This window comes from Phaethon aethereus, assembly GCF_964289735.1.
Source record: "Phaethon aethereus genome assembly, chromosome: 12".
Taxonomy (NCBI): Eukaryota; Metazoa; Chordata; class Aves; order Phaethontiformes; family Phaethontidae; genus Phaethon; species Phaethon aethereus.
Genome location: NC_138588.1, coordinates 20,746,955 through 20,764,619, shown reverse-complemented (window position 1 = coordinate 20,764,619; position 17,665 = coordinate 20,746,955). Strand labels below are relative to the sequence as shown.

General features: G+C 39.6%; 1 protein-coding gene across 2 annotated transcripts in view; it reads left to right on the top strand.

Moving 5' to 3' along the window:
- Window positions 1-2,191: 2,191 nt before the first annotated feature.
- PEAK1 (pseudopodium enriched atypical kinase 1) overlaps window positions 2,192-17,665 on the top strand; it is a gene marked incomplete at its 5' end in the record, with an annotated part of 32,741 nt that continues 17,267 nt past the window's right edge. Inside the window, 3 exons of one of the 2 annotated variants that reach the window (XM_082005362.1) lie at window positions 2,192-5,358; window positions 13,242-13,358; window positions 15,267-15,463. In XM_082005362.1, the coding sequence (XP_081861488.1) occupies window positions 2,192-5,358; window positions 13,242-13,358; window positions 15,267-15,463 (3,481 nt within the window). The remainder of the gene's footprint in view (window positions 5,359-13,241; window positions 13,359-15,266; window positions 15,464-17,665) is intronic. The other variant, XM_082005363.1, reaches the window with a different exon arrangement.

Here is a 17,665-nt window from a genome sequence, read left to right as displayed (position 1 = left end):
GTGCAGTGGAGAGCTTTCTCATTTCTACCCCAACATTATCAGCGGAAACTGCTTAGCCTGGAAGGCCATAAAGCTGTCTGGTTTGTGATAGGATTCTAGAGCAAGTGCAGTTTATGCAGTTTTGGAGAAATAATATCACCCAGTTAAATCTTAAAAACCACACACGTATGCACTAACCCTTTTGTTTAAATTGTTTGTTCAGAGATTTTATGTAACGGAGAAGTGTATTTTCCAAGAAAACATTTAGTTTAGATTCCCATTAGTGTATCTTTACTCCTCTTATTTGTTAAATACATGAAAGGAAGGAACTAAACGGGGTATAAAACTCTAGTATGTGCGCCGCGCTCTCTCTCTCTCACTGATTTTAGGAGAATTATTTCTTAATATAATTCCTCTGCTTACAATATACAGGCTTGGAAAGTATTGAGGCAACAAATCTTGGCAGAGATAAAAAAAAATACAAAGGCATTTAACTCTGTATATATAAAACAAAGGCTGAAAGTTTGGGCAGATCTCTATCTGGCAGACTTTCTATCTCGTAGGTCATGCAGAGAAAGCTTTTGGCACTGACTTTTTGGCAAAAAACTTTGTCTGGAAACATATTTAGTTAATGTATGAAATATGATAGCCCTGGTACCATGACTATATCTGATGATACTCTAATAGAGTTAGACTTCAGCCCCATCTGGTGTTGGAACAGGATTGCTATATTGGAGCTTTCCAGCCTAGGACAGCCCTTTGCCAAAACACAGAGCGGTACGTGAGGAGACTGACATCCATGCAAGTGTCAGTTTTACTAATGGTTTCTATTGTTTGCTACACTGATGAAAACCAGTTGTGCCTGTGGTGAATTCCAGCACAGCCATGCTGCTGCTGAGTTACTGACCACGGGCTCTATAGAGAGCTGCATCTTTACCTGGATGGGTTTATGAATACCCTTTCAGTGTACCTATGTGATCAGTGAGTGTATTTTCACCCCAAGCCTGTAAGGATATAAAATTATTGATTTTCAATGTCTGTGTTTACAGAAGTAGCAGCGGACATACAGATTCTTTCACCTCAGTAAAATGTCCTCAATAATTTGAGTTATGCAACAGTGACAAAGAGACCAGGCTTGTGGATTTGGCTTAGAAGGCTTAAAATCTGCAGGCATTAATTCATGAAACTCTCAAATCCTGGACGCGCCAATGGCTATAAAGCACAGCACGTGCACAGATTCATGTTTGGTTTTTACTTAAGGCTGATCATTTCAGGAAATAAAAAGGCTCACCTTGAAAGAGATTTTTCAATTCTTTTTCACTTGTTATTTGGGGGTGGGTAGGTAGAAAAGCGACATGTGAAACACATAAGGGACTGAAAAATCCGTAGCTTTGCTTTGAGGATATAAGAATGGTTTATTGCTATTGTTGTAAGCTAAAGGAGAAGAAACAGTGACTTTCTAGAAGGGTTTCACTGGCATTTTCATCTGACTTTTCCAGGATTGGAGTCCAGCCTGTCCCTTCAACCAAAATACCCGTCCAGTTAAAATTTGACTCTGATGAAAGAAGCGCTAAAATGGAGGAGTTTGCAATTGCTTGAACATGTTTTGTCACTTAAGCTGAGCTCATTCACGTTCAAAGATAAAACAAATTATCTCAATTGCATTTAGGAGAGTGAACATACTCTTGCTTTCCTGTCTCATGTTTAAGTAGTTATGTTGAAAGCAATATGCACTAATCTTTGGTTTTCTATCCTCTTCCTAGCATTTGTTTTATTGGGCGAAATTAAAGGTCAATGGTCCTGAACTAGTCAAGAGAATTATTCTAAGTTCTCAGTCATTGCCATTTCTCGCCCTCTTTCTCTACTTTCAGTAATACAGGGCTTAGCTGCCCAAGTTTTAATTCTTTATGCATGAGAAGCATGATATTTGCGACCTTTTTGTATTTCAGTTAGATGGTTTTGTAAATTTACATAAAAAGAGCTAAGACATCAGCAAAAGGCTACCTGCTTATTCCAAGTCACTCATAGTGTAGAAAATGTAAGTATAATGATCAGCCTGGTTTTACCTGGTTCTTATCCTCGTTCTTTTTTGTGTTTCAGAATGATCACTGCCCAAAACAGTAGCCATACTAAGTGAACTGAGTGGAAACATATGGATGAAATTCTTACCATGCACTGAACAGCACAGCATCAAGCGCAGAGCTCTGGGAAAATGTCTGCTTGCAACACTTTCACTGAACACGTCTGGAAACCTGGTGAATGTAAGAACTGCTTCAAGCCTAAAAGCTTGCATCAGTTACCCCCAGTATCTGAAAAAAAAACCCTCTCACATGGAAATCTGAAAACCAATGCAAACCAAAGTACCAGCCATCGCGGGAGAAATACAGGAAATTTCCGACCGCCTGTGGCAAAGAAACCCACTATAGCTGTGAAACCCACCATGATGGTAGTAGATGGGCAGGGTGTATGTGGCGAAATCAGCACTCCGGATCATTGTGAGAATAAATCGGTGCCTGCAGGTTGGAACCGAAACAAAGCTGTCTTGAACAAAAAACCACTGAACAATAATAACGAAGATGAAATTGAAGGTTACAGCCATCTTCATAGGCCTTATGGCAACAATGATGGTGTAAGTAAGATACCAAGTAACAACAATAACGGACTGACAGAAGTTTTGAAGGAGATTGCGGGTTTGGATACCACACCTCAGCTAACTGGAAATGAAACAAACTCAAGAGAAACCTTCTTGGGAAGAATAAATAATTGTTACAAAAGGTCATTAGAAAGAAAGATCCCTCCAAGCTGCATGATGGGTGGAATGAAGGATTCACACGGTAAGCACGTTATTCTGAGCGGAAGCACTGAAGTCATAAGTAATGAAGGTGGACGTTTCTGTTACCCAGAGTTCTCTAGCGGAGATGAGAGTGAGGATGACACGTTTTTTGGCAGCATGCAAGAAGAGCATGAGAGCTGGGATGAAAGTGATGAAGAGTTGCTAGCAATGGAAATTCGTATGAGGGGCCAACCTCGCTTTGCTAATTTTAGAGCTAACACCCTATCTCCTGTTCAATTCTGCGTTGACAAGAAATGGAATACTGTGCCCCTTAGAAACAAATCTCTCCAGCGGATCTGTGCAGTGGATTATGATGACAGTTACGATGAAATTTTAAATGGTTATGGGGAAGAGACTGTGATTCTTTATGGGCAAGAGAGCATGCAGAGCATGGTATCTTCTGATTCTACATCTCCCGACTCTTCTTTGACAGAAGAGTCTCGTTCTGGAACAACCAGCAGTTCTTCACAGAAGCTCTGTAACGGAGGGTTATCTCCTAGTACTCCTCAGGACCTCAAATTGATTGAACCAGAATATGAAAGTCTTTGTGATAATCAACAAGTGAAGAATGTGTCAAAAGCTCCCCGAAACACTCCGAAAAGTCTGGAAACTCACAAGGCGGTCCTTGCGCTTCGCCTGGAAGAGAAGGATGGCAAAATTGCTGTGCAAACTGAGAAGCAAGAGAATAAAAGTCCTTCAGATGTTGCTGGTCAAGCTGTAACTATAAATTTGGTGCCTGTGGAAGAGCAAGCTAAACCTTACAGGGTGGTGAACATGGAACAACCAGTTTGTAAGCCATATACCATAGTAGATGTATCAGCTGCCATGACCAGTGAATGTAAGGAGAATCAGCCTGAAACCTCAGAAACCAAAAATACATCATCTCACCCAAGCTCACCAGTAACTCCAGGCACACCTACTACATCCTCTGCAGCATCACCTGTACGAGTAAATGCTAATCTGAAAAAATCCAGTGCAATCCGATACCAAGAAGTGTGGACCTCTAGTACTAGTCCAAGGCAGAAGATACCTAAGGTGGAGTTAATTGCTAACAGCCCAGGACCTTCTGTTCCTCCCAGGAAGACAAGTCACAAGTCAGCACCTACTTCACCTACAGCTACAAACATTTCCTCAAAAACTATCCCGGTTAAGTCTCCCAATTTGTCGGAGATAAAATTCAACAGCTACAATAATGCTGGCATGCCACCTTTTCCTATTATCATCCACGATGAGCCCACTTATGCTAAGAGCTCCAAAAATGCTATTAAAGTTCCTATTGTAATCAATCCAAATGCATATGATAACCTGGCTATCTATAAAAGTTTTCTAGGGACCAGCGGAGAGCTATCTATCAAAGATAAAACTACTAGCGTAATAAGCCACACCTATGAAGAAATAGAAACAGAAAGCAAAGTGACTGAAGCCATAGGAAGTAAACCCACTGAATTTTCCCAGGTGAAGGGCGTGACTCCTAGCTCTGAATGCAGGCTGGGTTCTGTGGCTCAGAAGGTCCAAGAGTTTAATAGCTGTCTCAGTAAAAGTCAGATATCGCCACAGAGAAGTCATAGTTCTGACCACAGCTCCCCATCAAGAGTTCAAAAGACAACCCAAGAGCCTGCAGCAAAAGTAGACGTAACACCAGAGGCTTCTGTTGGCAGCAGCAGCAGCGGTAGAGAGAATGCAAGCACGGTGCTGTCACAAATTGTGGCTTCTATCCAGCCTCCCCAGTCTCCTCCAGAAACACCTCAGTCTGGACCCAAGTCTTGTAGCGTAGAAGAACTGTATTCCTTACCCCCTGATGCAGATGCTACTAAAAACACCCTGGTACGACCCAAATCTCTGTTTACGTCACAGTCTGAAATGGAGTCATCCAAGACGGTGGAAAACACTGCCGCTAAAATGCAGAAAGATTCGCTTTCACAGCCAGTTGCCACTCAGTCTCCAAAGCTCCCGAGAGCCACCTCAAACACCACGAGTCCCAAAACAGAGCAAGCACCGCCATTTCCTCCTCCCCGGTCCACTTCTTCACCCTATCACGCAAGTAACTTGTTGCAAAGACATTTCAGCAACTGGACCAAACCAAACAGTCCCACCAGGTCGACAGAGGCTGAGTCAATCCTTCATTCGGAAGGTCGGCGAGCCGCTGACGCGAAACCCAAACGCTGGATATCGTTTAAGAGCTTCTTCCGCCGCAGGAAAACTGATGATGAGGAAGACAAAGAGAAAGAAAGAGAGAAAGGAAAATTGGTGGGTCTCGATGGAACCGTCATACATATGCTCCCCCCTCCACCAGTTCAGCGTCATCACTGGTTCAGTGAGGCAAAGTCAGACTCCAGTGAGAAGCCGTCGATTGTTTTTATGTATAGATGTGAACCGGCACAAGCTGAACCAAAGGCTGATCATCAAAGCAAGAGCGGAGTGGAGGCTGCTATCGCAGATGCACTAGCAAAAGACAAAGGAGAAACGCAGGAAAAGTCTCCAGAGAGCTCTGAACAGAAAATCGCGAGCCATTCGTCACCACCTCAGATTCCCAAGAAAATCCCCAGGTAAGCTGATCATCTTTTTTTAGTTGCTTATTCAGTTGTGAAGTGTCCTGTATATACTGCTGAAAAAGGGAGAGATTAAGGAGTTTTACTGCATTAAGTGTCATTTTTTCAAAGTGTATTTATTTTAGGTAACTTAAAGCATATTTTTAAAATGTTTGTGTTACGTTGGAGATCAGAAAAGATTTTAAAACATTACTAGAAGCAGTACCTGATATTTGGACTTTGTATCGCAGGTTACAACAGCCATGTTACATTGAATCAGATACGTTTTCCTGGATTTCTAGTTTAAGAAAATGTTCTTATGTTATAGCAAACTAAAGAATTTCTCTGCAGAAATAGAAGGAACTATTGAAAAGGATAATAGAAATTAAAAGGTCTGTGACTCATAAAAAGGTGGTGTGCTAACTTTATCTCACCTACCCAAGAATACAAGAGATGCTAATTAACTTGATGCTGCGCTGCAACATCACTGCAGCACTCCCCAAGTAAGCCATGTAAAAAGGAAATAACAGAATTAGATTATCAATAAAATAATCTATCTCTGTTTTGCAAGGCCTTTGGCGATGAATATACTTTGTCCCCTAACAGTATTGGATTCAGTAGAGCTAGTTGCTCCATTTCTGCCTAACAATTTTGTTCAGTGATTTAATTTTTAATTTTTTTTCAAATCGGAATTTACTGAAATGATTCGTTGTTTCAACTTCTGTGAAAGTATCTGGCCGGTAGATATTTATTTTACTCCTATAAGTTCACGGTAGTTGAACATTTTAGGTCTGTCTGTTGGTTTAAAAGTCTGTCTGTTCCCTTATCACGGGTACAGCTGCTTTCTTGGTTGTCTCTGAACACCAAGGACCGTATGTATTTCGAGATACCCACTGTTTTCAACATACCACTGAGTCCCTACAGCTGAGGACAGTGCATAAGCCAAGAGGGCCGGAGACATTTGTTGCAGGCAGTCACGTGGGCATAGTGGGCATTTCACCGAGTGCAGACCACAGCTGTGGATGCACTAGAGTATGTCCCCCAATGTTGTCATACAAATTCCAAAATAGCGTCAAAATTGCATTATTTAATTCATTATAACAATGACCTAGTGGTAGGGAATTAAAGCTTTTGTAAAGTTTCAGCTACGTGTGAGCCTCAGAAAATGTATCATGGCAGTGTTCTTTGTTTTTCTTTGTTGTCTGTACAAGAAAGTTGCAGTGATTTTTAGTTTAAATGGTTTTAAAGTTGACTTAAACTAACAGAGATCTCTGTGTGAGCGTAGTTTGAGCTTACGATAAACCGATTGCTGCTTGTCTTAAAGTAAAATAACTATGTCTTAAACTAACCAAGAGTGACCATTTGCACCAAGTGTAATTAAATCACTTTCAAATCACATCTTGGGAACACAGACATAGCATTCTCAGGAAGATCAGATCTACTTTTCAGACTGTTTGCCTTTTGTCAGACGTGGACAGCTTTGGGTTTTGTCATGTGGTGGTGATAAGGTTTATCTTAGTATGATGTAAAGCTGGTTTCTGTAGACGTACATTTAAAGTAATTGCTCCAAATACAAGATAGGATGGTCTCCAAAACCTTAGTGTAGTGTCTGTTTCTGCAGACTCAGATGAACTGCAATCTCAGAGTCAAGAATTTCATTTATTAAAAAAGCAAAGTACATGAAAATTAACAAATAAGGTCTAAAAAAAATCCCAGTACAAGTTGTGAGTGTGAGTTTCAGAAACATTAAGCACTTTCACAAACTATTAAAGGCAGTAGGAGCTGTAAGCATTCCGCTTCTCTGCAAGATGTACAATACCACAATAATACAGGGGTGTGGGCGATGACAAAAGGGGGTGTCCCTGTATTTACAGTTTAGGGCTGAAAACAGCGGGGAATGTACCCAGGGCTAGAATAACCCTTGACAAGAGTCTGGTCTCTCTAGACATACCCTAAATTAAATGGGGGCAAGTAGGCAGCTTTAGAGAGCAAGTTAAAGAATTGGAGAAGTTTGTGGAACCCATTTTGTCTGTTCTCTCCAGGGGAACCTAGAGGAAGTGTTGGCTTATACCAACGTTTTTTTTAGCAGCATTACCGAATACGTTGCCATCGGGAGATTCTCTCATTCTCACCTCCTTAGTGCCCTGCTCTTGTGCTGGCAAGACAGTTCATGTGGTCACCTGTGGTGAACTGGGCTGGGGAAGTGATCCAAGTAAAAAATAACTTTGCAGTCATTTTTCAGCCAGATCAATTCGCTGATCTGACAGAGGGACCGGTCGGGAAGGAGCAGCTGCTTATCTCGGTGGTAAAGGGCGATAACAGGCTAACGGCTGCGGTCATAGTTGGCACTTGTCTTAGACTACCCTAGAGGCAGTGCTGTTATAATGTTTTATATGCTTGCACTATCACTAGAATATCTTCTGCCCTTACTATTGAAGGCAGTCGGTCATTCTGTCCTGTCTCATTTACTTATCCTAAAAAGTATGTTTACTCTTTATTTTTCTGCAAGTCATGGTGATATTGGCTAAAACCGTATCTCACAATTTTCCCTGGTGAAAATTGGAATTTTCCCAGTATTAGAATTGGAATTTCTTCTAACAATATTGTTCTATGGTTTCTACAAATTCCAAAGAAAATACACAGAGCTGCTGAGAAATACATTGTGGGAACACTAGACAAATGGATATCTTTATCCTTCAGTGGTTATATTCAGTTACCTTGATGCAATTTGATGCCTTAAGTTATTTGGGTTTTTTACCTAATTTTTAATGTTAAAGAGACCAAGTGAAACCGTATAGTGCCAAAAAATGAAGTTCATTTTTTTGTTTGTTTAAGAGTCTTGGCTTTTGTTTTTAATAACCCAGTAGGTGAGAATCAGGATTGTCAACTTCCATTTTTGCACAAGCAAGAGACGCAACAGATGAGATGCTATACTTGTTTTGTGTTAACTTTTCAGGTATTAGTAGGAGGTTAGTGTTAATTCAGGCTAAAATATGTGCATGGAAAAGATGTTTAAAATCTTCAGAGGCTTAGAGGAAAAGAGAAGACGTGAAGATAGCAACCAATAAATCAGTGATTCCCCTTTTCTAACTCAGAATGCCCACCACAGTAAGCTCACTGAAAAAACAAACTGATGACCTGGGAAATAAGATAAGCTTTAAAAATGTCAGATTACTGGGGGCTCTTGAAAGGAAATTAAATGAAGATGCAATATGCTGCTAAAGATTGATAACATAACCACAAAACAGGGCTGAAGGTATTTCAAGTTATTACTAGAAAAGTCATTTTTTCCCTTTGAATAGCACTTGCAAAATACTCGGTTCTTTGGAAAGCTGAAAACTATCTCTCTGTTACACAAAAGAACTTGGTTTTGTTTTATCCATGTGATTGTTTCTTTCTGTTTGATGCCAGGATGCACATACGGTGGTTCAAAAGGAGCTAGCAAATACTAATGTATTAGATTTACTAAAAAATTGTAGCTAGATTAATGTTTTGCTAAAAATCAGCGGTTGCATCATCTTTATCATTAACTGGAATGAAAATCAGGTGTTCTTAGGACACCTGTAGTTCCTGATGCAGCAGTTGTTCTCAGGCAAAACCGAAAACTGACCTCTAAAAAGGTAAGATGATGATATTTCTGGCCAAAGTCACTGTCATTGATGAAGGTGGTACAGCACAGTGTGGAATCCACACAGAAGTTTAAAAAAGAGATTCTTCAAAGGCTTTGTTATCTAGTGCATCAGACTGTTGCTATCGGAGTTTCACAAGATGCAGGTTTCTCCTCTCCTTCATTGAGAGATCACTGCTCGTACCCAGCAGCAGTTTTTAGATTGAGATGTTTCCTAAAAGAAAACGGCAGCACAGCCTTCTGATTGTTCCTTTCCTATCTTCATAAACCCCATCAGAGCTGAAGTAAAATCTCATTCAGCACTGTTTTAGATGGCACTGCCTTTGTAAATCAAGGCACAACTGATTTGTGCACGGGCATTTCCATTTCAGTTACGTATTAAACTGAATGCTTTCCTTTCATAGCTGCGAGTCAGCCATAACTTTCTTTTATGGAGTCTTTGGGCCAGACTTGGATGAACTGAAGATAAAACTCTATGTTCACTGAAATACTTCCTGTAGTGAGGTCTGTATATTCATTCCATTCTGACTGAAAGCATTTCTTCATAGCTAAAGTTGGGATTACCAATCTAATTTCTAAAATGATGGTTAACTTTGTCAAAAGGATGCAAAGCTAAGCTAGTAATCGAGTGATAGGAGTTCTGTTGTTCCATAGCTGCATCTTGTTGTTACACCTTGCTTTCAAAAGGAGTGAAGTGCTTATTATATGTGTGCGTGTATGTATATACATATATGCACATCTGAAAGATTTGTTTTGAACATTTTTCTTAAAAAGCATGCTTCTGTCTTACGGTTTCAGACTACATGAGCGGTTTGGGGCATTTCACTGCGCTCTTTCAGGGGCCCTATACATATCAGAGGACACAGATACCAAAGCTTTTGGAAATGCCTTGTTATCCTTCAAATCTTACCCCAGTGCCACACTCATTGTACACATAGCTCACCCTGACTACCTTCCAGCCAGATTGCTGCTCCTGAAATTAGCATAAATGTCAGTGACGGCTGAGAATCTTCTAGAGAATTGGACAAAGACTTGCACGATTCCTGCCTGCCACGGAAGCGTTTCAGTAGTATAAGTGTTCCTCTAATGCTTTTTGTTGTACTGATTGCCATGAGGTTGCTGACAACTGTTCACGCTGTTTGCTTTAAATGACAGTAAGCCAAACGTCATTTCAACAATCGGAGTTAGGCATCGGATTTCCACATACAGGCAACGGAGAAAGGTAATTCCAGTGAGGTGATTTAGAGCACCAAGACTTAAAAGGCTCCAAACGAGTTATCTCTTCAGTGGGTTTTTTAGTAATTTCTGTCGTGCCACTAACTGTTATTTAACAAAAAAAATACAGGTGACAGGGGCTAGGCGTGTGCCACAGTGGACATCATCTGTGGCCTGGACCTTTGTTTAAAACAAAGTCCTTTCCAGTTCAGAGGACCCTTTGTATAAGTCTTAAGGTAAAGTTCTCACCTGAATTGAAAACCTTTTAAACACAGCTTGCATAAATTGGTGAGGAGAATTTGAGGATCTTATAGCTGAAGAGAAAACTGTTGCTTGAGCAAGTCTACTGAAACGGGAGAAATTCTCACCGGAAAAGTTCAGGCAGAACTAGCAACTGCCCCTTCTCCCCAAATCTATCTTGACTTGCTCTTTTCTAGATATCAGCAAGGTTTATTTACCTTACTCAGCAGTGCTCAACAGTGTTCTTAAGAGCATTAACCACCTGTCTTACGCATTTTCATCAATGAAAAACTTTTGGGACCTTTTTCTCTAGACTATGTATATGCTAACAGAATTGGAAATTATGCACATTCATTAAGCAAAAAGTTTGGTAACGTTTTATGTGGAGATTTGTAAACGCTGAGGACTGTTAAAGAACCAAGTAGAAGGGATTTATTATTTTATAAATTTAGATTAAGAAAAGGTAAATCATGTATTATTGTTCTTAATTCCTCTAATGCAGTCTGTAAAATGGAAAGACTGAGAACTTAAAATGTATAAAGAAAAATGGGGGTTTTTATAATGCACAGTTAATCTGTGGAACTCATTGCCATTCAGTTTCACTGACACTAAAGAGCTTAGTAGGATGTCTTTACTGGATTATCGAATGTATTCCTATTATCCGTGCAAACATCGCATTATACAAGTTTTAAAAAGAAAAAAATTCTCATGCTTCAGGACTAAGCCAACTTCTGAATAATAAGAATTAGGAATAACCTTTATGGCTTAGTTATTTCAGATTGTCATTTGAGAAGTTGCTTTCACTTTCCTCTTAAGTGACTATTTCTGGCTGTTGGTGGTGATGAGGAACTGAACTGCACGAGCCACTGGAATGGGATTTGCGTACCCATAATGTACTCTAGTTGAAACCTGGGCACTGACCAGCTTTGCTCAGTGGTTTGCAGAAATAAAATGATCTGTGTTCTGAGTGGAAGTTCCTGTGTAAGGTGGCCTTTGACCGCCCTCAAGCCATTAACCACTCTGCATTTTTCCCCAAGCATTATTCAGTCAATTTAGGCTTTATATCAGCTTTATTAGCTTAAAAGTGTAGGGCTTTGAGGGGATCTCAAAGGGATCTCTTTGAAACTAAATATATCTACAAGTTACACAGACTTTTCTTGTGTAACACTAAGTGATCTTCCTTCTCGGGTGCTCTCATGGCAAACTGTACAACTACCATTGATTACTGCTTTGCTGACGGCGGCTCGGGGAGGAGATGAGAGTCTCAGCTGGGTCTATGGCCACATCAGCTTTTCTCTGTGTTTCTGTCACTAATTTCTGCCATTTGGATTTATATGCTGTCCTACACAGAGGTGTACTCCCTCAGCTTGTCCTCTAGATCTGACCCTAATTCAGGCATGTAGTCTCAGAATAACTTCTTAGAAGTATTCTGCGTTATCTCCCTTGTATTCATTGCTGTTTATTAATCACTCTAATTGAGAAGTCGCGCTCTGACTAGAGGGAAACACAGGTCATACAGTAGCTGTGATTCCACTGTCCTTACAAAAGTTAACACACTGCGCAGGATGCTTTCTGGATTCTTACTATTCCCAGAAGATTGAGGCAAGTTAGACCACATCATCTTCTGGCTATCCTCCAAAAGCTGTGAAGGAGGAGAGCCTGAGGTAAGGCGTTCAGGACGTTTGTCCCTGCAGAAAAATCACTTTTAAAACCATTCTGAGCTTGTGCACGTGTGAACGACAAGTATGTGAATTCAGTGGGATGTTATCTGAAGGACAGTCATTTTTATGGCAAGTTTCTTTGCTGCACGTAATCTCAAGTTCTTAGGAAAACAAATGCGTTCTCTGTGTGCAGAGGCTGCTCCCTCCATTAACTGAATAGTTGTTTAGTTTCAGCCACACGTGCCCGAGGAGCAGAGTAATTTCTCTAAGGTAATTCTTTTTCTATGAGGTTTGCTTTTGAAATAAAAAAAAGTGAAGAGAAGAAAGCTCGGACAGAGGAGGCTGCGCCCACTATGGTAAAAGCTAAATATGTGCTCTTATGCAAGGCATCAAAGAATCCATCCTGGCAAAATATCTATAAATATCCCAAATAAGGAGATAGCTTTAAGTATCACTTGCTATCAAGAAGCAGATACAAAGTTATCAAGCTTTAATGGTTCCAATCCCAGAGAACTGCTTGTTTATCAGCTGTTCTACTTTTCTCGAAAACCAGTAGGTTTTAACTGTTTCATGAAGCAAAAGCAATGGGGAATTTGGTTCTTGCAGCTTACTGAGTGAGGATGTTTTCCCCTTTTCTTCCTTCTGTGTTATGTCGGAGCTGATTACGAGCTGGCTTTTTGCTGGCTGAGCCTGTGCACTGCGTATGTATGCTTGATCTCCATCTTTGCTTCCCTGTAGCTTAACAGTGTTTCCCCACAGATTTCATGGGCTGACATCTAATTGCTGTGATTTAAAAGGTACTGGATTCAGACACTGAAACTGGTTGGAATACAGATTTGAGATACTCTCTCACTTTTAAGAGTAGGTTGGTCTGAGTTCTTAACTGCCCTTGAAATTTGAACCTGCTTTTCCCTGACTAATTAACATGACTAAGACCATAGTTATCATACCAAAACAGTGATGTAGCAGACTGTGAACTGTTTTTCATGCACGAAGGCAGTGGAAGAGTTAAGAAGGCAGGGCTGTAACTAACTGGTTTCCTGGGGCGCTTTGGCAAGTCCCCGGGACCAACCCCTTAAGGTAAACATTAAGGTGCAGTAGGTGTATCACTCTGTGCAGAGTTCAGCCCTGTTGCTTACAGCTTGCACAACTTGTAGCACATCAGAACACTGTGGAATCAATGGCTCGCCAGAGTTTCAAGACATGATTAAAAGACTCAAGAAGGCCCTGAAAGAATTTCCTTTAATGGGGAATTGTGTGAGTGAGTACAGTGGGTGAGTTGGTATTTTTTTCTTTCTTCCTTTCTAGCTGTTGGTTTACTTTGGCAAAATGCTTCTGAGCTTAGGTTTAGTGTATGTGCTTGCATGTGTCTGGTTTGAAGAATGAGTCTGTTCTGTACCTCACCAATCGATACTAAAAAAATTACTTCGAGATATCGTAATTCCTGGTTTGTGGCAATGACAGAACTGTAAAGCTACTAGAAACTACTACTTCTTAAAGAAAACATTCTTATTGAGGAATGCAGGTCTGTATATGATTTACAGCAACTACAAGCCTTTAATTTCTCATCATCTTGAGAGCCTTGTTACTGCTTTTATTTTATGTATGCTTTACTCTGAAAATATATTGGGTTAACTCTTTAATGTGGATACATTTATGGCACATGGAATGTTCTTCACACCATTCCTATGCATGGTACTAAAAACGAACAAAAAAATTTATGCTGATTAAAGATTACATCTTTTTGAACTTATGCCATTTTCCCTTTTACTAACAAGTTCTAATGAGTTCTGTTTGTATCAGCCTGCAGTTAAAATTCATGAGTCTGAGTAGAAACAGCATGTGCGCGCTGCACCGTACATGGGGTCTTGTGTTATGCAAAGTATTGGCATGTTTTATTCTTTGTAGTCTGGGATTGCTAGAAGATTGTGTATCATGATTTGCAGTATTTTGGCTGTGGCGTAGGGAGACGTATGCCTATAATTTATGTTAACTCTTTGAGGCTGTAATGTCTCTTTCCACTATAAGGATTTGTATTACAGAAACTCAGCTGCTCTGCCCATTTAAAAATGAGTAATTTTTGTTTCTGTTCATCAGAAGTTATGTAAGTTTTAAATCTTTACCACAAAAATTTAATATCTGTACAAATATATGCTGTGGGGATCATCTTTTGAAGGAAGTACCTTACTTCTATCCCTCATGGAAGTCACAAGTACTTAAAGTTCTTGCTGTTCTATTTGATCAGGCTGTAATTATGAGAACTAGCGAATAGGACAAATGGTCTTGAGATTTGGCCTATAACCAGTATTTGTCTCTGTGAGTGAGAGCATAAACACACAGAAAGATTTTTGGTCTGACGTTTTATGTGGCATATTATTTGTAACTGCTGCTATGTTTTCAATAAGATTGGGGTTTTTGAATAAACCTGAACATTTTTTTAATACAAATATAATGCATAATTTTTAAATCATACTGCAATAAATATATCCATGGAAACCAATTGAATCCATGATTTTCAGAGCTTTGTCCTATAAGTCATCACAGTTTGATTAAAACCTCATAGCTAGGAGCAAGCACAGAGGAATGTCGTCATGGCCTTTTGCAATTGGCCTAATGCCGATGGATTTTAATCCTGGATAATTTTATATGGGAAATAGGTTACTGGCTTAGATGAGCTACCAGTCTGTTTCCCTAAGCATCCGTTCCCAAAATCCTACCAGTATATGAAAAAGTATCGTTAAAGTTTTATACATTTATTAAGACTTAATAGCCCCCTTGCTAAACCTTGGAATCTTTGATTGAAGCAAAATTGTTCCAATCAGTATAAAGCACCTTAAACTCTGCTGCTGTCCTGTGAGTCCTACACGTTTTATGCAGAATCATGCCTGCATATATATCCATACGTATGTTGATTGTAGTCAGCTGTTAAGAATTTTATTACCCTTTTTGTATGAAAGGCATGAACTTCTTACTATATGTTCCTGTTTCAGTCAAAAGTTGTTTCTTCTTATTAAGGAAAATAAATATTGTCGAAAGTTGTCCTTAAGAAAAGAAGGGCGAAAGGAGCGTATTTCTTTACCTATTCATTCCCTTTCCTGAAGATACTTAATGCCCAATCTGGTATTTTGCCAGTAGGATCTAGCAGCTTTGGTCTCCAGGTGATTTTGTTTTGTTTGTTTCAGTCAAGTGCCCGATGATACAACATTGGAGGATTTATCCCCCCGTGTTCCTCGAGCCGTGTTTGTGAAGCAGGACAATGGCGGCAGTGCCTCGGTCATACCAGTATCGTCTGCCCGTGTCCCACAAGGGGAGGAAGAAAAGGAAGAAGCTTCAAATTCTCCTGACTTGAATCCTTGCAGTGCTACATACAGCAATCTAGGTAAGTGTATTCCTGTAGAAGAAAATTTAAATTAAATCAGATTTTGGATACCTTTCCAGGCTGTGAAGAACCTTGTCTTCTGAACAGCTCAATACACTTTCATAAGGTGAGTTTTTAAAGACAAACTTTCTAATATTAATTTGTAGAAAATAAAATGATGTTGTCTCATTCTGAGAGAGACAACCAAGAAAGTGAAGATTCAACGAACTCAAAGGTTTTCTTTCCTATGGTTTTAAAACTGTCTTTTAATTGCCCTTCATGATAAACATCTCAAATACTTTTAGAAGACATGTTGTTTTATCTATTTGGAGGAATTTTTACCAGAGAGGTTTAAAATACAGAGCAAATTCCCTAATTTTTTTAGAAATAGGAAGTAGATTTTAATATTTTCCCAAACTTGAACAAAAGATAGGGCTTTTTCTTTTACAGCATCAATAACTGCTAAACTATTTGTCAGCATTTTTTGTTGACTAAAACCTTTCTTATCCTAGGCTGAGAATTTACTTTTTGCTCCTTCAAAAAAATTTAAGATACAAATGTCGTGAAGGTACCGCGCAGTCTATTCAACTATCACTGAATTCCTGACTCATATTAAAAAGATGTGTGTGTCAGGGCTTCTCTGGAAGATAAGTGAGCAAGACAAATAAGCATCTCTCGATATATATAGTATCAATATTATCTGCTCAATTTTCTAAAGCATTTTGATTTGAAGTACTGCAAATTTAGGAATACCTACAGCCATATTTTCTAGAAGAATAAAAATCTCTCATTTATTGATGTTAAAGAATATCTGACTACATGTTTTTCAGTGAGGCTCCAATCCTGTTAAGCATACCAACTTACGAAGTATTTGGACACGAGTAAACTGACTGCATTGAGATGGCTCACAAGTACAGGGGGTTGGCATGTCCACACAGGGTCGAGGGATCAAGGACTAAATTTTAAACCCGCAGGTGCATACATTCCCTAGACAGTTAGCGATATTGTTGCATTTTTTTGCTTAAATGTGAATTAGTGGCAAACTTATTTGTGTGTTCTGCTAATGAAACATTAATTAGGTATTGTTTATAAAGCATAAAGAGGAAAAATATCCTGCCCAAGAGCCATCCTGACATCTACCAAGAAATTCTAACTTGAAGGAGGAAAACTAAAATTTACATTTTTATGGTGGAATTATTCAAAGACCTAATGAATTATTTTCAATTCATTGAGATATATATGTCTCTGTCTATGTATTTTCTATATTTAGGACATAGCTACATTACAGATAGAATCCAGGCAGTAGATCTAGCTACATCAAAACTATTTAGAGCATGGTCAGGCCATGTTCCTAACCAAATGGACATATAAAAGGATCAAGCTAAGGTATCATTTAATGTATGAAATATCACTTGTTCCTCACAGTGATATTGCTGTTTTTTTAGCAAGGGATTACTTGCATTTCATAGCCAAACTAATGATACTGTGAATCTTCTGTTTAAATCTTTACTTAATCTTATGCAAGATGTTACACCTGCTGGCAACTGCTTCACTGTGCAGTCAGATGTGCTTCCGTCTGTGAATCTCTGTCCTTTCCACAGCAACTCACAAACTGGGAGTAGTAAAGTCATGGGAATATAGTAAATACCATTAAACACTGGAACAGGTTGCCCAGAGAAGTTGTGGAGTCTCGGTCTCTAGAGATACGGAAAACATGCTGGACGTGGTCCTGGACAACCTGCTCCAGCTCCCCCTGCCTGAGCAGGGAATGTTGGACTTCACCATCTCAAGAGGTCCCTTCCAACCTAAATGCTTCTGTGATTCTGTGATCCATTCCACTAGTCCTCGTTTTTTGCCACTGTTGTTCCTATGTGTGAATGCTCCTTTGTTAAAACGGTATAAAACTGAACCCCTTAGCATTTTATGCAAAATCTCCTCATCCTTGGGACACCTTCAGGTTTGCTGTCACCAAAGTAAATTTTAGGTATGAAAGAGTTAAACTAACTCTTAGGCTTGACTTGGTCTGTCTTGGCACGCTTGCTGCTTGTTGTTAAAAGCAATGCTACCCTAAATGGCACTGAGTTCTCGGGCTGCCGTTCAAACATTTTCTGGTTTATTCGAGCGACCTCACTTTCTAATTTGGATAGCCATCAAGATATTACTAGGTAGGGATAAAGAATAATTCCTACTCGTCTTCACATCTTGCATCACATGAGCAGCAAA